The sequence below is a fragment of the Leuresthes tenuis genome, unplaced genomic scaffold, assembly GCF_036924035.1.
Source record: "Leuresthes tenuis unplaced genomic scaffold, fLeuTen1.0.hap1 SCAF_12, whole genome shotgun sequence".
NCBI lineage: Eukaryota > Metazoa > Chordata > Actinopteri > Atheriniformes > Atherinopsidae > Leuresthes > Leuresthes tenuis.
Window position 1 is genome coordinate 15,211,215 of NW_027325366.1, and position 24,938 is coordinate 15,236,152.

General features: G+C 38.5%; 1 protein-coding gene and 1 long non-coding RNA gene across 3 annotated transcripts; both read right to left on the reverse strand.

Moving 5' to 3' along the window:
• Positions 1-322: 322 nt before the first annotated feature.
• cdc16 (cell division cycle 16 homolog (S. cerevisiae)) lies at positions 323-9,936 on the reverse strand. The gene is made up of 18 exons (XM_072396596.1): positions 9,732-9,936; positions 9,491-9,545; positions 7,998-8,095; positions 7,766-7,804; positions 7,488-7,625; positions 7,121-7,280; positions 5,930-6,024; positions 4,902-5,035; positions 4,625-4,704; positions 4,488-4,537; positions 4,302-4,375; positions 4,078-4,203; positions 3,677-3,829; positions 3,315-3,378; positions 3,121-3,182; positions 2,149-2,284; positions 1,654-1,744; positions 323-1,101 (listed from the first exon to the last, which is right to left on the reverse strand). The coding sequence occupies exons 1-18, from the start codon at positions 9,777-9,779 to the stop codon at positions 848-850; spliced, it is 1,857 nt and encodes a 618-aa protein (XP_072252697.1). The 5' UTR covers positions 9,780-9,936; the 3' UTR covers positions 323-847.
• Positions 9,937-10,039: 103 nt separating this feature from the next.
• Positions 10,040-13,683, reverse strand: LOC140319064 (uncharacterized). Of its 2 annotated transcripts, none has more exons than XR_011917938.1 (5): positions 13,311-13,683; positions 12,009-12,111; positions 11,709-11,789; positions 10,583-10,759; positions 10,040-10,467 (listed from the first exon to the last, which is right to left on the reverse strand). It is a non-coding gene; the product is annotated as an uncharacterized lncRNA (long non-coding RNA). The 2 variants fall into 2 exon arrangements; XR_011917937.1 differs by having other exon boundaries at positions 13,249-13,683.
• Between the last annotated feature and the right edge of the window lie 11,255 nt (positions 13,684-24,938).

Below are 24,938 nucleotides of genomic sequence, written 5' to 3' on the forward strand. Positions count from 1 at the left end.
TTGCCTGATAACAACTAAGATTGGCTCCAGGCCCCAGCGATTGAATAGGATGAAGCGGGTACAGAAAATGGATGGATTGCATTAATTTAGCATATGCTTTCAACCAATAGGACTTACAAGTTGAAAACGCATATGGGGTTGAACATCTTGCACAAGGAACAAGGTCAACATGTGTCCTGGGGAAGCTGTGGTTTGAGCCTTGAGCTGAGGATGAACAGATGATCTCTGTACTTCCTGAACAGCAGCTGCTTAAGAATAAGGGTTAGAAAAAAATGAATAAAATAAAAAAAAAATACAAGACACCAAAAACACATAAGCAAAATGTTTAAAATAAATGTATGGTTTATTATAGGAATAGCCAAAGATGGTTATTCACAAAAACTGCTTATAATTAGCTGGCTCTTTATTCAGGGTGAAAATCCACAGGTTAAACAACACGGAGGGTCCTGCCACAGGCAGTAAGTGACTTACTGTAGTCTTTTGACTTAAGATGCGAGCTGTGTGGCCATTTGCTCTGTTCAGTCAGGGATCATTCTGCCACATTTTCCCAGTGTTTAAACCCAAGGTTAAAAAATATTCAACCCTTTGAAGACAACATGTGTTAATATCCCTCTTTAAAGTGCATTCTTGCACATTTTATTATGCATACAGTAGGTGCTGTACCACAAATTGTTCAAAACGTTCACAATTGCATCTTCTATGTTCTGTCACTTTTAAGACCACCATGTAATGCACAACAGGGAGAATCCACATGGTGGAGGATTGGCTGTGTTTTAATTCTTGGGCTTGGATATGTGCACATATGACAACCTCACTAAAAACAGTTCCATCTCCTGACAGGATGACATCACGTGCTGGTGTCTGATAAGGTGTCTAACATCATGTCGTTCTCGTACATGTCGCACTCCAGGGTTAATGAGAGCCGAAGAGGTGTCTCCAGCATCATCTTGTCCTGACTGGACACTGGTGTTTCCAATGACGTCACGTTTGTCTCCTCCGGCCTGGGCGTACCCAGAATTTCTGCAGACTCCGATGTGTTCAACATCTTCATCAGTGCTGGAGTATTCAAGCTGCCTCGCACCTTGTCATTGAGGTCCGTACCTTAACAAATTACAGCACATTATTTTCTGCACCGACCAGACAACTATCATTTTATACACTTAAAATGTTGAGAATCTTTGCCACAGATCTGGCTGAAGTTAAAATAAATAAATGTAGATTTAACTGCTATATATTCTAAGGGTTTTTCTGTTGCTACTCAAAGCTCTGAGCATTATAACACTAGCGCAGCACTAGGGCTGGGTTAAAAAAAATAAAATAACCATTTTTTGCAATTCAAATCATTTTCATTTGAGGAAGCCAATTAATAAAATCCTTGAATCGATTTTTATCATAAGCCATTTTCAGCATCGCCTTTGTTAGCAACCTCACGAGACGAGTTTCACGTGACTAGTCTTAAGGAATTGAGCAACACAATTTATGCATGTGTCTATGAGAACATGCACTCTGTGAGGAGAGAGAGAAAACATGACTCGATTCAGAAAATCAGTAGCGATATCCAGCCCCATGAAGCCTGCAGTGCACGCTTTTCCTTCCTATAGAAAGTCAATGTAATGAATACTGAATTTTGAACTTTTCTAGGATAAAACCAACCTATATAGGCATCCGTGTCACCGATGTACATTTCAATACAGTGACCGAGCATTGTCACGGAGAAAGTGTCGTCCCTTTTCAGTCCAAGCGCCTGCCACAGATGGACAAGAACAAAAACACAACTTTAAGTATACTGGCATTCTGAAAAATCAACCACATCACAGGCAATCATCCATACAAAAAATTACAATTCAGCCAAATTGATCTAATTCTGCATCACTAAAAGCATTACAGTACGTCCGCGTATACGATTTCTATAAGGATTATGCTTGTTCATTTTTGTTTTATGACTGAAAGCTGGCTGGACGACAATTTGCCATCATGAATGCCTTCTTCACAGCAAACCGCCACAGTTTCTATAAACCTGGCTTCTCCGATTCCTCTCAGAAAAGCCATCTACTCTCTACTCCACGAGTGACCCAATGCAAATGATGACAGAAAACAAAACCATTTAATACCGAAGGAAGCTAAGCAATTCAGCCCCTTAAAACTCACCGTGTGAAAGTAGTCGATAGCGCTTTCAAAGTCCCCCATGAGGGTGTGCACATATCCTATGGCAGCGTAAGTGGAGGCATGCTGGGGGATCAACACCAGTGCTTGACGGTGGTACTCCAGAGCCTGGTCATACTTTCTACAAAAACGAAACAAGACAACATACAAAGCTGTTACTCGTAGATTCAACTAAATGTAATGATGAGATGCTTTCAGGAATGTGGCAAAATATATCTCATCGAGAATTCAATGAATACTAAATGACTAACTTTTCCATTCATGTTTATTAATGGAACAACTGTTCAGTCTCAAATATACACAGTAGAGTATTACAGTACAAGTAGATCAGAGGTGCACATTTCGAAGCCCTGTTTTGTGCATACTCCATACTTAAAAATGCATCTCCTGGTTTTTACTTTTGTGCAACTGTTATTGCTATTGCTTTGGAAAAGTTTGGTCTTTCTGTTAATCTTTAAAGTCTGCGGTTTGCTTAATTAATTGGCTGTCAGAACCCTTGACATTTATTTTTGTCCAATACTTGAACTGCAGAACTTGTGCGTGTGGTTATGTGCACTCTTCACAAACCACAGACTCCTACATAGTACAAACTAAATAAATTATCTTTGCAAGAATCTGAGGCAATCTGCCTTAAAGAAGACAATACATGTCCCAAACAAGAAAATGCGTCATGTGCCACCTCAAAGATAATGAAAGCCTTGTTGTTGGATTTCCTGACACTGAAAAAAAAGTTTGCTCTCCGTACTGATAATTTGTCATTAAGATTGCAGACTGATGCTACTGCACATCATTCTCCAATTATTATTTTCAGAGGAATGTGCCCACAACACAGCTGCATAATGTCCTGCAAACCATGATCCGTGCTGGTTGAACACAAACAGGAAGAGCTGCAAATACATTCCTATTGCATCTTCATTCAAACAGATAACTGCACAGTGCAGCTGGTTCCATACTTACTTTAGTTTCCGACACACGTGTCCCAAATTGTTCAGCAAAGGCTCCCACTTGTCCACAGTAACCTTTGATGAAATGATAGGCAGCGAACAGTAATAAAAGCAAAAAGTATACATTAGTAATACATATGGAGACCCGGTCACGTTTTAAAGACATGCACCACAATGATTCTACCAGTGAAAGAAATCAGCCGTCACCTCATTTCCTATGGCTTTAATCTTCTCCATCGCATCAAGAAATAACCTTTCTGCTGTCTTCCAGCTGTAATAGTCGAGGAGAGGAGAAATACATTTTGCTGAGGATCCACGAGTTATTTTAATACAAAATTTATGTAAATGTTCCTGTCAGTAGTGCGTCTGTCAGTTACTAAAGATACTGTGATTTCATAACATTTGCATGTAAGGTTAGCACAAAGAAAGTGGCCATTTAAATTCAAACCTTAGACTGTGAAAACCAACATTCACAAATACCACTGCGACATACCAACATCCATTTATGCTGCCTCTTACATTCATGGCCTATTAGAGCACTGTTATTGTGTCTGCAGCTATATACTCACTCTCCATTTTGAAACGCCACCACTGCCACCTCATGTATGACAAATGGGTCCTCTGGAGCGATACTAAGAGCCTGGCTGAAAAAACGTTCTGCCAGCTTGGAATTGTTGGTTAGACCGTACTCCAGTCCAATGTAGAGCATGGGTAAGTGACACCTAAAGCAAGGAGAGCAAGTCATGTAAAAACAATCACGTCCATCTGTTTTTCCATGGTTTTTTTAAATCAATTTGTTAAAACTAGGCTTTTTTACCGATAATCTTCCTCACTTCCTGGCTTAATTGTAACTTATTAGAGGCTGCTTGCTCTTCCCTTACCAAGTACAGCTCTAATAACAGACACGTTATTATCGACATTGTACGGATGTGGAACTGAGCACTGAAGGATGCCTCAGTCCTTTACCCACCCTTTCATCAGCTGGGCAGCAGTGAAGTAGGCAGCCATGGCTTGGTCATGCTCACTCTCCACTGCAAATGAGTGACCATAGGCTATCCATGCAGGACCATAAGTTCTCTCCAGGGTGGTAGCTTTGCTACAGGAAACGTACAATAAACAGAGTTAATGCTACATGCAAACTGCAAGTGCTGTGGTACAAACAGGATGTATTTCCTTTCGAATGTGCAAACACACCTAAGGTATCGCCGGGCGTGTTCGTTTTTGTGGCCAACCATGAGATAGTAGCACCCAACAGCAAACCAGGATACCTGGTAAAAAGTTTTGTTTGGTTACAAAAAAAAAACCAAAACACTAAAATTCTGATAAAAAAATAAAATAAAATAAACAAACAAGATAACAGGTTGAAAAAACAAAACTTACCGGGTTGTTGGGATACAAGTCTACAAGTTTGTGTGAGAGGTAAAACAACTCTGCAAGGAAAAATTTTTTTTTTTAAATACAAATAAATGTACATTTATTTATTTTTGAAAGTATCAGTCATGTGTGAATATGTTTACCATTTGCTTTTCCAAGCTCAACCAAAGTTCCTATATGAACTGGTAAACAGTTGGCATGGAAGGGGTCTTTCACCATCACCCTGAAAAACAAATAGCATCTCCTTTACGTCCAAAAACCCACACCGCAACTTCCTGCTCGGAATAATATTCTCCGAAGAAAAACAGATTATAAAGTGAAGAAGCGTTTAGTCTTTTCATTTTCTCTACAGCTGCTCGTAGCTAATTCCCCAAATACAAAAACAGGGGGAAAAAAAAGATGGAAGCTGTGGACACCTACGTTGATGTGAGTTTGTAGCACATCTTGAAATCACAATTATAATAATGCCTCTCAGCAAGAGACACCACAACATCCAAGTTGTCCTGAAGACCATTGACCATCTCTGGCACCACCAAGTCACTGGGCTTGTTATACTGTAAAGGGATAGAAGGAGAAAGCATATCTGTCTTTATGCATATCTGTGAAAGGTAAGTGAAAAGGCTTTAATGTGAGCAGGTGGGGAAACCACATAAAAGGCCTCGCAAAAGACCCATAACATCCATAGTATGCAACTAAAGTGCAGCATGCGCACATCACAATATCTATAAACACATCAATTTGTGCTAATGTGGCTGTCCTGCAGCCCAGACAAGAAAACACAAGGGAGGCCTGAACTGAGCAGCTTGTAGCACATTCAGCTTTAAGCCGTCTCCTTGGTTCGCAAACACTTTCACGTTTTTTTTTAATTAAAAGAAGAAATATTGAAACATATCCCCCCCCCAGTTTAAATATGTAATATATTTACGATGGAGTATTAGGGCCACATTAAAAAAAAAAAAAAATTAATTACAAGATTAAAGTGTTTTTTTTATAAACATGGCGAGAATAAAGTCGTAATTGGTAGGTTGTTCTACTTAAAACGGAAAAGGCGAGTACAAGTTAGCATATAAGGTTAATGTAATGCTATAGGCTACACGTTAAACGTTAATTAACTGGTTCTGTTCACTGATATAATATTTAAGACTTTATTCTCGTAATTTCATCTTGTCATATTTAATGACGACTCTAATCTCGCAATTAATTAAAAAAAAAAGTTTTTTTATTTTTTTTTTTTATAAATGTGGCCCTAATACTCTGTCGTAATATATTGCCTATTACCATTTTTAATTCCATTTGCCAGAAGTCCAGAAGTGTTGTGCACAGACAACATTCATGGAGAGAGAAATCCATTTCTGGTTTTGGCCGTCTTGGAATATTTGTTGAAAAATTACCATTGACAAAAAATTAAAAATAAAATAAAAACACTTAAAAAGCAGAGAGCCCTCTACCTTCTTTAATTTATTCTCAAATAAGAAGTGTAACAGCTCCTCCTCTTCCTCGGTGCACTGCTGACTCAGAGGAAGCGAGTCAAGGAAATCTTTTTCTGTCAAAGAAAGAAAAAGAAGTTTCAGATAGACGTTACCAAAAAAAAAAATGGTTAATACATATATAGATATATACAGGGTTAATTTTGAGAAACATTTTATTCAGAAAAATCACCACACAAACGTGAAAAAACATCAAAACTGTTGATTATTGTGTAGATAAACCTAACACTAAGGCTACATAGGCTTATTTTGAACATGAATTTAACCACTGCGTTTGCAGAAATATTTTCTCAAAATATTGTTTTTAAATTTGCCAAATAAAAATTAATTTTTCATTCTTTCCCGATATCAGTTCAACAGAAAACATGAAATACCACAATGTACTGTCAGGATGGGTTTTTTTGTAATGGTTAACCGGGTAGACGAAGCCACTCTCGACCCTCTTGCCATTTAGCAAAGCGATCTTGCTCAATGCAGCCCCCAAACCATAGTTTCGGGGGGTGGGGATTAGCAAGTGATCCATCAGCCTGGGAACTTTCCTCAGCCAGGGAGATGCTGCTGTCAACCATCCGATCAGCAATGTCAGATCTTGTTTCATCTTCTGTTATAATTTTTCTCTGAAATTTTTCTTGTGTTCCTGTGGCTCCATTTGATTTAAGCTTCTGTTTTGGCACGAATGACGCAGGCAGTAAGTTGGACTTGTGAAATGTAAGAAAACATAGTTGGTTTTCAAAATAAAACTGCTTTGTGCGAGCACAACGCTTCTGACTCGCTCTCAGTAGATCACAATCACAGCACAATCAAAATGAACACGGACCCTTTGTATTTTGGTTGTTAACAATTACGATGTAATGGTGAAAATACTTTGGGTAGGGGTGGGGGGGTAAATTTTATCCCCACCGATGATAAAAATAATTCAGCAGAGGGTAGGACATGTAAACCAAAGGGGGGGGGGGGGGGGTCCCCACCGGCAAATCGCACCCTGGATATATATCTAACTATCTATATATATATATATATATATATACACACACACACACACATAGATAGTTGTTTTTTTTTAAAATGAAGTATTTTTCTATGCTACAAACATTTGTATAACAAACAAAAAAAAAAAGATTAACCCACATCATGTCTCGATTTCAGCCTCACCTTCCTGTGCGGTCAACATGTGGTGAGACGTTAAAAGGTCAAAGGCTTCAAAGCAGTACACATCTAGTTTCAAGGCCTCTTTGTAGCTGGAGGTGGCCAGTGGCCTGTTGTCCATGGCATCATAGATTTTCCCCCGCAGGAGGCAGATGGAGCTGCTGATCTGAAATATTTCAGAGAGAAAAAAAAAATGAGAACAGAGACATTCATTTTGTATTAATTATCCAGATATTAATGTCGTGACACCAAAAACAAGAACTGAAACACTGTTAATCCCACAGACATGGTCACGAGCCTACATCAGCCTCCCAGATTGACTCAATAATATCAATAACAACACCAACGTATGTCCATGACTGCTCAAGCTTACAGAGGCAGGGGACATATCCCAGTCTTTTGTTGACTCTGTCCCGTTGTCCTCCTTTCCACTTTTTTCCAACACTCTCTTATTATCTGACTCCTCTGCATCCAGGATATCCAAGGCCTGCTGGAACTCTTTGGCAGCATACTAGAAAAAAATAAAAAAGCAAAACAAATGATCTAAAGCATTAACAACATCTGACAAGTTGATGTAGATACTGATCTGTAATAAGAAAAATGTAGGATATGACTGGTATAACTGGTGTTATAGATTTTCTATTTACTTACATGGCACCGAGCAGCGAGATACTGACAAGCTCCATACAACTGTGGCAGAAAACACAAGCATTGTTTCAGGAAGACAAAAGTGAGAATAAGCAGCTAAACTGTCTGCGACTGTTTTAACTTTGATTTTAATTTGTGACAAAAACGTTGTATAATCTTTACCCTATTGATTGTGTTATGAATGGAAGCTTCATTGCTCTCACACATTTAAAAAAAAAAAAGAAGTGCAACCAACCTTGTCAAGTTTTCGTGAACGTAGGGCGTGCGAGGCTCTGTGGTACTGTGAGGTTAGGTAAAGGCACTGAGCTAGCCAGTAGATATCCTGGGGATCCTCTGTATACCAAACAAAGAGGTTCGGTTATCCATTTATGACCATGTAATGTTGTTGTTGAGAGGTTTTTATGATATTTCTGTCATTAGAAAGCTACTGCTTTATTAGCCATCGCTGCTGCCTTCTTTTCAGTGGTGATGGACCACGACAACAACAACAGAGCACAAACACAAAAACAAAATTCTTCGGTGAAAAACACTGTTGTTCCCGTGCAACAAAGCAAGTTTAACATACAAAGTATATTTCTAGTAATGACCTCAGTTCAATCTTTACAATTGAGATCATGCCCAGTGTGTGGAAACCCAGCTTTTGCTATAAACGTGTTCACCTAAAAGGGGCTCTGTGGCCAGCATCAGATGATTGACAGCAAACACAGACCTAAAGCTTAACATTTCTCAGATGAAGAACAAACTAGTATTACAACCAAACACAAGGATTTAAAGTTACAGTGTGGATTGAAAGCAACAAAGTTTTTTGGAAAATGTTACACATAAGTGAAGAAATAAACATAATATAACTTCCCCATTGAGGAACAAGCATCAGTGTATAATAGGTGTACAGCAACTGTAGTGCCGTTGTTTAAGTTAAAACCCTAGTATTGTTCAGTGGGATTGGGAGCATGTAAAGAACAAATACAGAATAATAAAAAAAAAAACAGGTGAGCTTATTTGGTACATTTTTTTGGGGGGGATATTCGACTTACTAAACGTCAAGAAAATGGATTGAATTAAGATTTTGATTCGGTGATTTTATAAAAACAATCTTAAAAATAATCTCACTATTACTATCGAAAACTAACGTGCACAGAAAATTTGCAAAGCCGATTGGAGAATTGGTGCCCGAGTGTAAGAAAACAGGACTCGTTTTATAGTCGATTTCCAGCGATTTTGATAAGGAAAAAAAAAGAGCAAAGAAAGACTTGCAATCTTTATAGAGCCAACAAGAACAAAGCTTCATGCTGTTACAGATGTGCAGTTCCTCTGTTAAGTTGTTTACATAGATGATCGTTGGGTAAAACCACAGACACTGCCCAATTCTTTATCCAAAACAAAATAAGTGGAGAAAAAAAGCTTAGTACATACGGACCCGTTTTTTTATTATTATTTTTTTTATAAATACTTTTTTGTGAGAGCCTATTGGCCAATCGGTGCTTTTAAACTCGCTGATGCCTCATTTTGAATATAACGTGCTGCAGGGCAGTTCACATGAGGATTTGCCGCAATAGCCGTTAAGTGGTAGAAGTTGATGGTACCTTGCTAAGCTTCAAAACCTACATGAAAGTACAAGTGCTCGACCCAAGCACCCCAACTTTAACTTTAGATGTCGAACTGACAGGTAAAGTAACGTTTCGCTGTTTTATCGAGTGGTCATAAATAACACTCTCGTCATTTACTCACCATGGGAAAGGGATGCTATCTTGTCGGCCCAAAACAGAGCACTTTGATATTGTTGCTGTAAACAAAGACACAATGGCAGGGTCAGACAAATCCAAATTCGCAGTTTTTAGTTTGATTCCTTGGCTACGTGGTCGATAGTATGGAAGGTTGACATACTGTAAAGGTTTGTTAAGGCTACATTTGCTGGAAAGCTAGCATTAGCTAGCAACAGAGAAACTAACAAAGACGCCAGTATGCTTACCTGGTCAATGTACTGCCTTACTCGCTTTCTAAGTCTATCGAGATTCATTTTGAAGTTTTTAAAGGAAAAGTTAGGAGCATAAAAAACGTGTCATTCCTTCAGACGGAGAAAGCTGTGTACTACAATGTGCGCACTAGCCCGCTAGCTGCGAAAAAAATCAAATCCGCGGCTTCTCCCTGCAGCGAGTGTCCTGCGAAATTATGTCCTCAGAAAACTCGACTTAGGTCAAAAGTTCCGCTGTCCCAGTTGTTTTCGATTTTTGAATGAAGTGTAGCTTTCATAATAATGAAAACAATCACAATGCATGCTGATCCCTTTATTTGTTTTTATCCGTTGTTATCAAAGGAACAAATCACAAGTGATACCAGAAGAAATGGTAACTTTGCTAAAACAACGTGGTAATTCATCCTTCCTCTGTACTTGTGGTTTCTAGTTTGACAGTGTTTGTTGTATGAGGAATGCTGGACATTTTGGATGGATCACAACTGCAGGACTATTGCGCAGGAGTTGTTGTACTTTGTCTGTTGACAGATGAAGCAGAATTCTCAGCTGAGATGGATTCCTTTGGTTTCTGTACATGCTGTGCAGCTGGCTCATTGTGTGTTATTGTTTCTTTTCCTGTTTCATCTCTTCTGTCATTTGTCCCACTGCTCGCAGACCTGTTTGTGGTTATGTCAGGACTCAGTTTTTTATCACTACCTCTGCTGATCTTGCTGAGTTTGTCTTGTCCCTGGTACTGACACATAGAATTGAGTATTTTGATTGTTAAATATGTATAATATGCATCAGAAAGATAAAATACAATTCAAACATCATGAAATATTCAAGTAAAAATAATAAAAGCATAACACCTTTTGTTCTTTTGCTCTTCTCTGTGGATAACGTGCAATCCTCTCCATCACCTCAACAGTTTTGGCCCAGTCTGCCTGCCATCTTCTTAAATTATAATAATTATTGCAGTGATGCAGATGAAAAAGGGTAATTTCATTCTCCTTTTTAATAAGGAGCATCTCATGTTGTCGCTTTTCCTTGGAAGACAAACATATAATCAATAACGGTCTCAGTTTAATTTAATTTCAGCCTCTAGTATCTGCAGTCTCATTGTTTCGGTCACCACCCAAAACGTGTGACCATAAGCAAGGATAGGTAGATAATGTAATGGGTAAATCATCAATTTTGACTTCTGGCTCAGTGTACTCTTGACCACGACAGACTGGTACAGCAAGACATACTGATCACAGTGCTCAGTTGTTCCCTCACTCATTAGCAAGACCTTGTGATACTTAAAACTCCTGTACTTGAGCTCACAGCCAATCCCCATCATAGGGAATGTATATATCCTTTCGTAGCTGAGAACTGTTGAGGTAAATTCTTATCACTGAGCAGCAAAACCTTATAGCTCGATGAAGCCAATGAGACTATTTTTTGTCAAATGGCAGAGATGCAATCATCACTGCACTTGCGCCCCATCCCCTTCTTTAAAAGTTTTGAAAAATAAATACAGTATTTAAAAAAAAAAAAAAAAACATTTTTAATTCAATTTTTGAAAATTGGGCTATAAAAGGATACAAACGGAAAATGTGATAAACTTTCCAACACCCACAGCAAATGATACAGACTTATTGATGGCCTTTGATGTCATTGATGGCTTTTTCCAATTTTTAAGAGACAAATGGTCCGTAACAGAATGCCAGGTGCTCCAGAAGCATCCCCCTCAAGACATCACTTGTGATGTGTGATACTACTTCTCCAAGTCCACAAAGCTTGGCAAGTGCACTGAGAAATCTAGAAGAGGGCATGGAGTCGGTTGGGTGTTGAAAAGCTTCAAAAGCTGAAATTTCCTCTTCAGCTCCCTTGCATTTTCCTGGTCTAGCGGCATGTGCTTAACAAAGTTGTGTTCTATAATAAACAGAAACTGAAAATTATGTGTGGACGTTGGTGTTATTCTTTGTTATGATTTCTCATCCAAGGACTAACCTTTTGTTTCTGTAGCCTGTTAGCCAGTGAACCAAAAGTACTGGGAGGAGACATGTCAGTTCCAGCTTTAGCAAACTTCACCTTGGGAGAAAAAAAAAATGCACACACAGTTTTGTCAGAGGAAGTGAACAGTGATAGAACTAATTTCTGCCGAACATGGTGGAGAGGGTCAATTTCAAAAGATTGTTGGTACAACAATAGCTTGAAGTCAAGACATTTAGAGTGTGATATAATAGAGACAAACAAGTATGATAAAATCATTATGCCACTAGAAAAGAACAAATAGATGTTTCTCCTGACCTTTCTTCTGTGTAAACCATGTGAAGCCTTATCCCATTTCAGCTGTAAATATTTGTTTGCACAGGGAAGCAGGGGTTGATATGCCCGGTGATGCATCAGGACCCTGTACAGACAAAACATCAAATAAAGCTGCAGAACTACAAGCTTCTCACACATTTTAGGGTGATTTAAGGTGGTATGCCCTCATGGTCCTTGAAGCAAGTAAACAGTTGAGATTCAAGGAAGTTCCAGCAGTCCATCTGAACTGCTGGCTTAATCACTATCCATGAAACCTGCTCATAACTTAGACTTTGTAAGTATTTATGACTGTTTTCTTCTTTTTTTCCAGTCCAATCAGTTTCAAGGATAACTGTCAACCTCATCTTGTTCAAATATGGTCACTTCTGACTTCATAAATACATACAAGGCTACTGCCAAATGCTGATCGCAAGGTTTCAAAATGTCAGTTTACAAACAAACTGGTCATTTCATGGTGACATAATTCCATTTATTGAATACAGTCTATTCTAGAACCTCAAACAAATACGCTTACATTCAAATAATTACTGGTTAATTTGACTTTCAACCTCCAACCAAAAAAAAAAAAGAAAATGCAATTATAATGCTATGGGTCGCTAACTTTCATCTGTACCTCACAGGGTCTTCCATTAAGTCATAGCTTATTGAAACTGTTCAAGGAATAATTGATAAGAAAGAGTTTTGGTGAAACTTACATGATCGGCTATACACTAGCTAATTTGTCAAATCTGTTGGAATTGTAAGCGCAACATGACGTGTTGTATGAAGCCTTTCAAATAGGGTAATGCTTTTCTGATGGGCTATTTTATCTTTTGTCTAAAACAAAAATAACTTCCGGTAAATTTTGATTCTACTTCCTCTGATAGTGCGTCTGCTAACGGTACCCCTGTTGTCCGCCATCTTGTCTGCAGCCAAGCAGGTACGTAACAGTGGTTCGCGGTTACCAGGGTAACGGAGGTAGGAATCTAAACGACAACAACTTGACTGGTGTACAAAAAGTTCTGTTTTTATTGACAAAACACCGCGCTATAGTTAAGATATTTGTAATGAAGAAGCGTTGAGCTATCCCAGTAACATTAGTGCTATTGATCCAGAGACATGAAAACGGCAAGGAACATGACAAACAAGTGCCACAAAGGTTAAAAAACATAATAAAAATGTTACAGGTACACAAAGCTAGCGCGTACACAAACACACATGTATGCTTGGTCATTTAACTCACCCCGGAGTCTCCAGATGTCTTAAGGAGTGTTCACGACAGTCTTTTCAAGACTGTGTACTTACCGGTTGACCTGAGGCAGGATATTGCAGTCTGTTTTCTATACGGTTGCCATGACGTCAGCTTGAGAGAACGGAAATGAATTGTTTACAAACGATGCGCTTGTTTAATAAGATCCACACAGATGGACACATAGAGACATGTGAAGATGGACTAACGAGTGAGGAGACTGTGGAGCGAACGACAGTTAAAATGAGCTGCCGCGTGGGGACATCGTTTCACACAGTTCAAAGCGGAAAATGAACTGGAATTGACTACATACCGACTGTCCTTAATGAGTGGAGAAACTGTTTTCCCACTTGCTGCATACAGACCTCAATAACAGTATACACTCCACAAACACTGCTGCAGCTGTTAGCTGATGCCTGACGATGATTAAAAAAGAAGGAGAGATGTGGAAGCTGATTTATGTTCTGAGACCCTTTCATACTGTGCTGTGATAAGAATCATATCAAATATTTGATGAATGAATCCAATTTAGGTGCTATGACTTCATGAATGAACATCTATATTACAACACTTCCCCCTACTGTCTGGAGTTCTCTATAACCATGAAATAAATCATATTGTACACCAGAATAAAGCATAACACATTAAACTGTAATAGATGATTACCACCCTTTCTTCTGTACTATTTTTAAATGTTTGTGTTTTGTTGCTTATCCTGTCTCTAACATGCATAACTCCCACAAATGCAAAGCTTCTGCAACTAACAACGAAGAATTCATAATATAGAAGCAACATCTAAGTTAATAATTCCACATATGTTACGCCATAACTCGGTTATCTAAGATTTTAGGAGTTCTGAAGCCTCCGTGGCTAAGGGCGAAGCCTTATTTCTGACATCTCCCCACAGATGCACTCAGCTGCAAATTAATCACCCCTTCCCTCCTAGCACAGCCTTGCCTTAGTGCAGAGGCATTCTCATGAATGAATTATATGCAATAAAACATTTCCAGTCCCGCTTGTTATTTTGTTGTATAAGAGGAAGTTTGGTGATGGGATGGATGTGAAATGCAGCGAGGAATAAAACATTATGTCTGGATAATTCTTTTCCTAACTGTCCTGTGTCAGTTACTCGGACAAACTTTCATTTGATTTCAGCTTCATCTCAACCTGAAGTGAATATCTGTGTCTGTGAGTGTGACCTGAATGAATCACATAATACTAAATGTAAAAGAATCAGTCGGATGAGTTTGGATTAGGGCTGCGCGGTGGTGGGGTGGTTAGCAGCAATGCCACTTCACAGTAGAAGGGGTCCTGGTTCAAATCTCAGCTGAGGCCTTTCTGAACATGTCCTCTCCGGGTACTCTGCCCAATAACATAATAATACATGTAGCGGCAGCCCTGGCATCAGCTGGAGCCTCAGTTCAGATTCAGTCAAGTTACATGATAATACTTAGAATATTGTGAAATTGATTCATTCAGCTGACCGTACTGCAAAATATTAATGCTCTGAAAGCGCGACTTTGTTTTTTTTGTATCATTTGTTGTGTTCCTGTAGAAAAATGATCACAGATCACATTTGATCTTAATAAAGATGTATAAAATCAGTTTTGCTTCACAAGACCATATAAAGCGTAGCTATATATTGTTAGGTTTCCCTGGCAACAGATGTAAAACCATCCGTCCTAACATAGACAGCTTTGGGCAACATAGAGAGTGTAGTTTTGCAGAAGAACCTCGCAGTCAACGAGAGAACAGTGATTTCACGCATAAAAACAAATGTTGAATGCACAGAACCACGTGTCCAGTCTCCAAGGAGCCTGTCTATGACGTAGTCTTCTCACACAAAAATTAAGGTTGCTCTCTCATGCTCTCTCAGTGGTGCTTTCAGAACACTTGGCGTACACTCCTTATGGAGTAGTTATAGAAATAGAAATATCATAATGATCAGTTTTCACTTGGACCTTTTCCAATGATCAATCTCAGTCACAACTCATCCATTTTTACTGCATGAGCACAAAAGAGATGCACGAAAAGGTGACATACTTCTTGTAAGCACTGCAAGTTCCTCATTAATTAAGAAGGGCGACAGTGATGCATTTAATGAAGCTTGTTTTCATCTCCTGTTCAGAACGCCAGGGGATGCTACCAGTTCCAGGAAGTCTCAGTGGTGGATCTTTCATTGCTCTGTTGTGGGAAAAGGTGCAGAGCGAGACGGTCTCTTTGGGACCGATGAAGTACTGTAAGATCTGCTACTCTTATGAACATAACAGAAACTGTGTTCATACATATGTGTTGTGTTTTTTCCAGGATGTGCAGATGTTATGTGTACAGCACAATCGTCATGAAATATAAACCGGCACAAAAAACGACTTTGTTGGCACATTAAGTTTGCTTAAATAAGTTTAAATATTTCATTAATTTGCGTTTATGAGCTATCCAATTTAAAAATCTAAGGAAACATGCAAGTTTATCACATACATTGTTGTCATTAGATTGTGTTATCCAAATGAAAACAGCACCTTCCTCGTCGGCCACCTGCCTATGCTGATTGAGACAAATACCAGGAGTTCCCACATAGGTCGTATTCCTTTTATTTTCTTGTCTACACCTGTGGCCTGAGCCCTTAGTAAGATAAGCAGGAAGCAGGTGTGAATATCCCCAAGGTCAGGTTTTAATCTGTGTTGATGGTTGTGACTATAGTAACCGGTCCCAGTGGAAGACCCTGTTTAGAGGTGGTTGCATCATAGTGGCTGCTTGTTAAGAGAAACCTGCAATTAAGGACTTCTGTTATCAAAAATGTACACTGTTTTCTCATCATTCAAGCCAAAGTCACTCCTTTTTGTCACCTTCTTATATGAACAATTATCTAGTTGTTGTGCTCAAATGCATCATGTTTCTCTACATCCCTTCACCTTTAAAAGCTCTGTTGTCCACACACATTGATCCCCTGTCAGATTAGTGTTGAACAGCCATTATCAACACTACCCTGACCTTTTTTAAAAATAGAAAGAGGCTTTAGAGACTCCTCTACGTACACTACTGACTTCTTTTGGAGTTGCATCTATTCTGGTATCATCTGGTGTGACAGAAACAGCAAAACAAAACAAGACTTTGATAAAATCAGAAAATGCAGCACAAAAAGGCATGTTTGAGTACATAGATGTTAAGTCATAGCTGTATTTACTCCCTTTTCTGCACTTTATCTGAGAAAAACCTCAAACGAAAACCAGTCCCCATGCATACCCCCCAAAGCTTAACACACAAAATCTGAAAAGCCTGGTCGCTTCATGTATAGAAAGCTGTTTTAAAGTCAACACAATTTCCACCTAATGGATGGTAGACCAGGTAAGGCACTACACTCTCAGTTGCGCCACTCCATTAAAGCTGCTGAGCTACAGAGAGACGGTTGCGTTGACCCAAAAATTGGCTTTAACCACCTGAAAGTGGGCCTTTTTTTTGTGATGGTTTGATGCACACATGCTGCACTGAATGCAGGAAGTTTCCCCCACTTTAATACACAATACCATACAAGCCAATATTCTACCAAGATCCGTGCTACGAAGGGCATAAATAATGAAAGCTGCAGTCTTTACAAGTTAAAAACGACCCACAGCATTGTTACGTAACAGTGGAATGAGTTATGAGGATAAAGCTCGAGTAAGGTTGAGTACAGAATGATACTGGACCAACTGACTCCAGGATGTCAAGACTAATGCAGAGCTATACTCAAATGTGTCATCTTAAATATAATCTCATTTTTATTTTGCCCCACAATTATATTATACTGTTTCTTGGTAATTCAATCTCTTCTGATCATTTCAGCTCATTGCCTACTGGCTTGCATGTTTGCTGAAAACTATTAAAAAAAAAAAGAAGAAAGAACTGAAATATGTCTCTCTGTCTCATTATTTCTCAACATTTTCAAAAAGTAGGGATTTTGTTTTTTCCACAATGGAACATGTAAAACATATCAAATGTTAAAAGTCATGCTTTTTTCTATTCTATGAAAAAAATAAAAATAAAATAAAATCTTTAATTTGTCAGTACAACATCCCAAACAGGTTGGGACGGGACTTATCAGGAGGATGAAAAGGTAAGTGGTACTAATAAGAAACAGCTGGAGGAATATGTTGCGGCTGGTTAAGGTTAATTGACAACAGGTCAGTAACTTGATTGGTTATAAGTAAAAGGGCACCTTAGAATGGTAGAATCTCTCAAAGGTAAAGATGGGCAGAGGTTTAACAACCTGAAAAAAATTGCACCTACAATTTCAGATTACTGTTCCTCAACAAAAAATTGTGCAAACTGAACATTCCGTCATTGTTAGAACATAACATCATCGAAAGATTTAACTCAATTCAATTCAGTTCAGTTTTATTTATGTAGCACCAAATCACAACAAATGTCCCCTCAAAACACTTCAATGACACAGTCCAATTCAAGCAAATTATTATCCGATTAATTTATTATGGAATCGAAATCCAATCGAATGCAATTAATAAAGTTCCAAATTAGTCCAGTTCATACAGAGTACACAAAAAAATTATTTTCTAAGAAAAGCAACAAATCAAAACTTCTCTTTGATCAACTCCCCCATCCTGAACATCCACGAGGTGACTTCTTTTTGACAGGAAGAGACCTCTGGCAGAACTAGACTTGGAAATGGGTCGACTACTGCTACGACTGGCTGGGATTTGAGAATGCAGGAAAAAGGAGACAACAAGCACCATAACACCAGTTCAGGGACACCTGCTGAGAAAGTGAAACGCAAGTTAATGACAGCAATAACGTCGAAAATCAGTATCGGATGCCCACGATCTTCAGGCCCTCAGGCCTGCAGACATGATTAAAACCAAACACGATTTTATCATGGAAATCACTGTGTGGGCTCAGGAACACTTCCAAACATCTTTGTCTGTGAACAGTTCCCACTGCCTTCATAAAAGCAGGTTCAAGGTCTGTTATGCAAAGATGAGGCCACATGTGAACATGATGAAGAAATGCTGCTGTCTTCTATGAGCCAAAGCTCATTTGAAAAGGACTGAGGCAAAGTGGAAAACTGTTCTGTGGTCAAAGAATCTAAATTCTTTGCACCATCAATGTTGAAAGGTATGTTCAGGTTTTTTAAAGGTTTCAGACCAATCCAGATTATTTTGTTTTCATGGAAGGCCGTGTATTTTTCAACAAGACAGTCCTGACTTTGTAGCAGAAAGGTCTGGGTGTTGGAATGGCCTACCTGCAGTCCAGATCTCTCACCTATTGAAAACATTCGGTGCATCATGTAAGTACAAACTATAAGAAGTCCCAGGAATGTTGAGAAGCTAGAATCCTATATCGGACAAGAATGGGGCAACATTCCTCTCCCAAAGGTCCAGCACCCGGTCCCCTCAGTTCCTAGAGGTTTACAGATTGTTGTTAAAAGAGAGGAAACTACACAGTGATCAGCACTGTCCTGTCCCAACTTGTGAGACATGTTGCTGCCATCAAATTTAAGATGATATAATATTTTTCATGGAATAGTAAAATGTCACACTTTCAATATGTGATATGTTGTGGGGTTGTACTTGCTTCATCCAGTTGTGTATCTTGTATACCCCAAATGACTTACATAGATTTTGTCCACACTGTATATCCATATTCTTAAAATACAGATATTCTCCATGTGAAAAGGGAATAATGTTAGGCACCAATTGGAGCACATCATTTTGGATGTGTGCAATGTCAACCCTAATTTATTTCGAAGACAGAAAAGATTCTGACACTAAAAGCTTTAGATAAATGTGTTTTGAGTCTGATTTTGCTGTTGAAGGACTGAATTAGATACTCTATGTCCCTCCTGTGTTGTGTTCAGGTTCTCCTGCAAGGCTAATCAAAGGTTTGTTGCCAGTTTGCTTCTGAATAATGCTGCATTTACAACTGAGAGTCTAATAGGCATCTGATAGCTGTGCGGCATAGTTTTCCTGTGTTTTTTAAACTCTGAACTTTATTACAGAATGTGGTTTAGAGGGTGTTGTGTCTGCTTTTGCAGTGAATCCATTCCTGTGAAAGCATAACAAAGACATACATTCTCTTCAGTATGAATACATACTGTTTAGAAAGAAAAATAAATAGTTTTCATTTTCCCTTTTTTAAATTAATCAGTTAGTCATTATTTAGATATTTTATGAGGATAGAACTAAATATCACTTCTGTTATCCACCTGCTTGTTTCATTTTATTGTGGTACAAGTACTACAAGGAAATCCCTGGCACCTGCGATTACAGTCACTTTTGAAACCTGTACTGGAACAGGAAGAGAGTTAAGCAGAACAGAACAGAATGGTTAACTATACTAAATGGCAGATCAGTGTTTAAAGAGGGAATGAAATAGCTGAAATATCGATTATTTTGTTGGCACCGCAGGAACCATTCGATCGCATGGCTGCACATGGATGTATGTTCGAGTAAAGTTTGACTTTGCCGGCATGACTGCACAGTAACCACATTGTTACAGCCATATAGAGTATTGCAATGCAGTACAGGAGAACTCAAAGAGACTAATTATAGAAAGTGTGTTAATGTTCAGAAAGCCAATATGTTGATGATGGCAATTGTTGCAGAACAGGAAACTCCCAGAGAGATGATTATAAAAGGGCGGGATTTAAGTTTATACTTTATTTTAGGCCATGCACATCACTGAAACATGAGTGTGTATGATTCTCTTCTGGATAAAGTTTAAATGAGGGAGTGGGGAGGCAGTGTGACGATCAAACCTGGCATGTGAGTGACCACTTCAAATTCTGCTCTCATATTCACTGCTCTATTTGACCCTTCCTTATGCTTCAGGTGACTACTCAGTGTTGGCATGTCTCATCTGACTCCAAAGAAAAACTGAGATCTGTCTTCATCTATATTTCAGCCACATGCCTTAGTGACAGATCTTTCCAAATTTAGACAATCCCTTAAGACAACACAGAAACCATAAAGGATCTTAATGCTTTTGGGAGCAATAAATTAGTCAGAGACACAGAGAAAAATTATTACAGCCAGATTAACTGAATATGTTAAATCTTGAATATTAGTTAAATGTCCAACAGTTCCAGATATTTTAAAAGAACTAACATAATGCACATTAAACTCTTGTGAAAGTGCCCTCGTAAATTTGGAAGGAGGGCAGACCCAGCACGAAAACAAGCACAAGATAAAACCTTCAAGGAGCAGAGAGAATGATTATTGTAATGATGATATTTCCACCTGATAAAGTTTTACTTCTAAATCTCAAAAAGATCCAATGTTAAGCATGTTATTATTCATGTTCTTTCTGTCCTTCAAGACAGTTACCAAGTTTTTGTGTTTTTTTTTGTTGCTGTCACGCTTTTTAAAGACTGCATGTCTTCATACTGTCCTTTGTTAAATTGTAGAGCAGGAGGCTGTCATTGAAAGGGGAAATTATATAGTATAAACAGTGGGAACATCATTATACAGTTATGACACTGTGTCCTTGTGGACAGAATTGCCTGTATAACTAGAACTTTTTACTCACAGAATGTGGGCTGGCTTGCCTATAAAGTGTAGGGTGCCTGAATTCTCAATGGACCATGAGTACTACTGCCCCTATCACTCTGCAGTAATGAATACTCTCTGTAACAATAGATTTTAAAGAGGAGCAGGTTATTATCTGTGTGGGATTCTTCAATTTGTTCTATTGGTGTTTTGCCCTGTTAGTCACATTGTGGGTGCACTTGAGCGGTTCTAGAGATGTCTAAATATTACATATAGTTCAGCATTTAAGCCACCTGTGTCAGTGAGAAAGAACTGATGGTTTAGTAGGCTCATATTCCTTATCTCATGTGCTGCATGCATATGAAGAACACTAATTCTGATAATCAGATATGTGCAGAGCTGCTTGTTCCCAAGATGTTGCCAAATATGGTTCAGTTTAGCTGTTTGAACTCAGTGAAGCATGTAGAATAGTTCTGGGCCCCTTAGCTCTGAATGTCAGCAGCTGTGTTGTGCCCAACTTAATGCAAGGAATTCAGCGGGCAAAAAGAATGAGCACAAATTTGCAACAATTCGTTCACAATAAGAGTTTAATAAGTGTGTTTAAATGAAGTCTTTGGCCGTTACTTGTCTTGCAGCAGCTGTTCATTTTCTCATGAACACTTTCTCTGAGCTGTACCAAACACAGCTCATCTTCCTTCTCTGGCTGGAAGGCATCTCGGTTTCTGCTCTGTTTCTGGGTGTATAAGGTTCCAGTCAGGTATTTCCTGAAAGCAGAGGGCATGACTTTGATGAAAGCAAAAGTTTCTAAATTGAATTGCACTGCATCCACAAATGCAAATTACACCTGAAGTTAAAAAGAAACTAAATAAATTGATAAATAAATCATACAAACAAGATTGGAAAAAATGCTGCAGCCCTCTTTAGGCCCAAACTCATAGGAGATCAACTTGGACTAATTCAATCAAAAGCGAACAGAACTGAGCTGCATATTCATGTATATGCTCAACTAGACTCAAATGGGCCCATATGCTCCAAAGTTCCATCTTTTTGCATCTTTGATATAGCTGCTCTCTTCACATAAATTTGATTTTCTTTTGTCAACCTAAACACACCAGAAACTGTGATGAATATTAAGAATATGTGTAAATTTGTGTTCAACTGTCACTCTGCTCTGATAAAATCCTGACTTTATAACTACAGCATGATCTGACTTTGAATTTAGAACTTCAAAGCAAAATCTGTGCAGTAAATTCGGCAACACTTACAGATAGGATTATCTCCAACAGTGGTCCGATTAAATAGCCAAGTGGTGCTGTAACTGAAGCTCAGTTCAACAGTGCATGCAATCAGGCTTTGTTGTTGTTAATAGTCAAGGTGATGCAACCAAGTGGTAAACACTATTTTTCATATGAGCAAAGAATGTCTAAAAAGCTCTAAAAATGTCTCACTTGTTTCGCAAAGCCAAGATTTTTCGTAGCATTCCTATTATTTTTGGAAATTGGGTTGTGTCTTTATTTATCTGTTTGATTTGGAGTAAATTTCTGCCTTGAAAATTCAGTTAAAACTGACTGGGATATCTGGAAACATGTTGTGGTTTTGCCAGATGTAGTCTTCAAACTTTAAGTGTAGCAGGAAATAATGATGAAATATTCAAATGATCTCAATAAAGTTCTCAACGCTAACACCCACCATTCAGTTTTTTAAAGCATCTCTTGTCTAAAAAAATTTGGATGGAATTCCTGCCCTTTCATTTAAGAGTATTCTTATTTCTTAGTAAACCAAATGTAGCTGCAACAGTAAAATGCTTGTGGTTTTAAATATCTTTATTTTTCACACGAGATAATGCCGTATGAATCCTTCCACACTCACCATCCTCCAAACGATATCACTCTATCGTGCAATCTTCACACTCCCCCAAGTGTGAGCCTTTTAAACATGTACAGTAAAACCACAGAGACCACATGCAAAACTGAAACCACCCCATTTGTCTTTTTGCATCCTAAATAAAGTTTTTTTTCCCATCATGAGAAAACAGGCTGTTAAAAACTCACAAGGGAGCCACTTTCTGCCAACCCCAGCCTAAGCAATCAAAAAGAAGTATTCTAATGATCCCTGACAAAACTGTCAGATGATATCCTCCGGGGTGCGATGATACTTTACATTATGGTGGATGGATCGATAGCAAAGCTGACACGAGGGGCCTCTGCAGAGGGAGAAAGCTGGAAAGCCAGCGGTGCACTGTGCCTCTGACTTGTGCTGATTCCACAATAAGTCCGCTTGACCTGACAGAACAAGAGTCCAAAGCATGCTCATGTAATCTGCCTAAATTACTGTGCTCATACTTTATCTGAGGCTGTATAAGTGGGTATTTACAGTAAATTTTACAGTTACTCATACACAAATTGGCAGCCACTTCCTCAAGACAATAAAAATTTTATAGTTGGGCTTTAAACAGTGACATTGCGAAATTATAATGCTGTGTAAAGACAGTCAATCAGGAGACATTTAGTTTCAAAGTGGCCCAGATCCCCAAGGAAACTGTTATCCCAGACAACTGACAAGACCTGGGCACCACAAAACTAGGTCATTAAAGTGGATTAATTGTGTAATTCAGAGATGAATGCACAACACAACCCCAGCAATGAAATCCAGTCTTTAATCAAGCTAACTGTGCTGTTGCACACATTGTTTACATAAACCGTAGCGTTTCCGACATTTTTCTCACTCGGTATTATTAAAACAAAAGTGGCTTTTGATAACTCCTCCATGCATAAAAGAACACAGCTTTGACAGATGCAGTAATTATGAGGGTGGGTGACGCAGGAATTGTACACTCAGAGTATGAAATGCTAAAGTGATATAATGTTAAATGCTTTTGAAAGCCAAGTTATCAACTGTGACAAAGTTACCTTTTTACCACAGATCAACCTTTTTCATTAAAGCTATACTAAATCTCTATAAAAGCAAAAAAACGATAACACTGGTCATTTGCATTCATTTCATTCCCTTTAAGTTAATTTTTTTTACATAGTGCCAAGCCACAACAAATCATCTCAAGGCACTTTAAAGATACAGTCCAACTCAACTCAATTACAATCCAGTTAAATCAAATTCATTCCACTTCATTATAACTTTGTGCATATAATACCAAGTCAAGGAAACCAGCTGATCACAAGGAGTCTTCTCTTTGCTAGAATACCCAGTCCTGAGCATGCATGGGGCAACAGTGGAGAGGGAAATTCTCTTTTAACAGAAAGAAACGTTCAGCAGAAGCAAACTCAGGAAGGACGGAAATTTCCCTCAACTGGTTGGGGGTTAAGAGGACAGGAAAGAGGGGTCAACAAGCACCACAACACCAAGCCAAGGATACCTGATGAGAAAGAAAAAGAAGACAAACACAAATTGATGACAATAAAAAATAGGCTACAGCCCCTCCCTGAGTTGGATTAAGTTGATATAGAAAATGGATGGATAAACCAAAACCTAATTTTTGAATTTGGGGTTGTAACAAACTGTACAATTAACTTTGAATGAGTCCTGCAGACCAACTTGACATAATTTTAGCCCATTCCCTCACACAATACCACTTAAACTAAATAATTTCCTGATATGTTGTGGATGTATCTGAAGCAAGTTTAATTAACTAGTTTATATGTGTTTCCTCAGAACAAATTGCTTGCTTCAGGTACTTCCACAACATTTTTATTAGATTATGGGCAAGGCTTTGGCCATTCCTGAAGTTTGACTTTTTATCTATAAAATCATTTTTTGAAAGACCATCTTGTGTGCCAAGGATTGTTGTCATGTTCCACTTTCTCTTGATATTCTGTTCATGTCCTGACCAGTGACGGACTAGGAAAAAAAAACAGCTGTGGCATTTAAATCAGACTTAGTTATCAAACCGAACACCGATCTCATCTAGACATCAATATAAAAACCTTGAGCCAAAACCATAAAGATTGACTGGAATGCAGCTTTTCCACAAAATAATTCAAGTTTAAACACCACAGTATAATCACTACTGTCACTACTGTCACTTGCAACACATTTAGCAGAACAGCAGGTTCTTAAAAACAAGAACACAGAAAGAACAGTAACTTCATCAAGACATGAAAACATCAGGCAAACTTTTGAAGTCCGCCGACATGAAAAGTATGCCTTTACACATTCCACTTGAGCTTTTGTTTTTTAATGCTTGTTTAG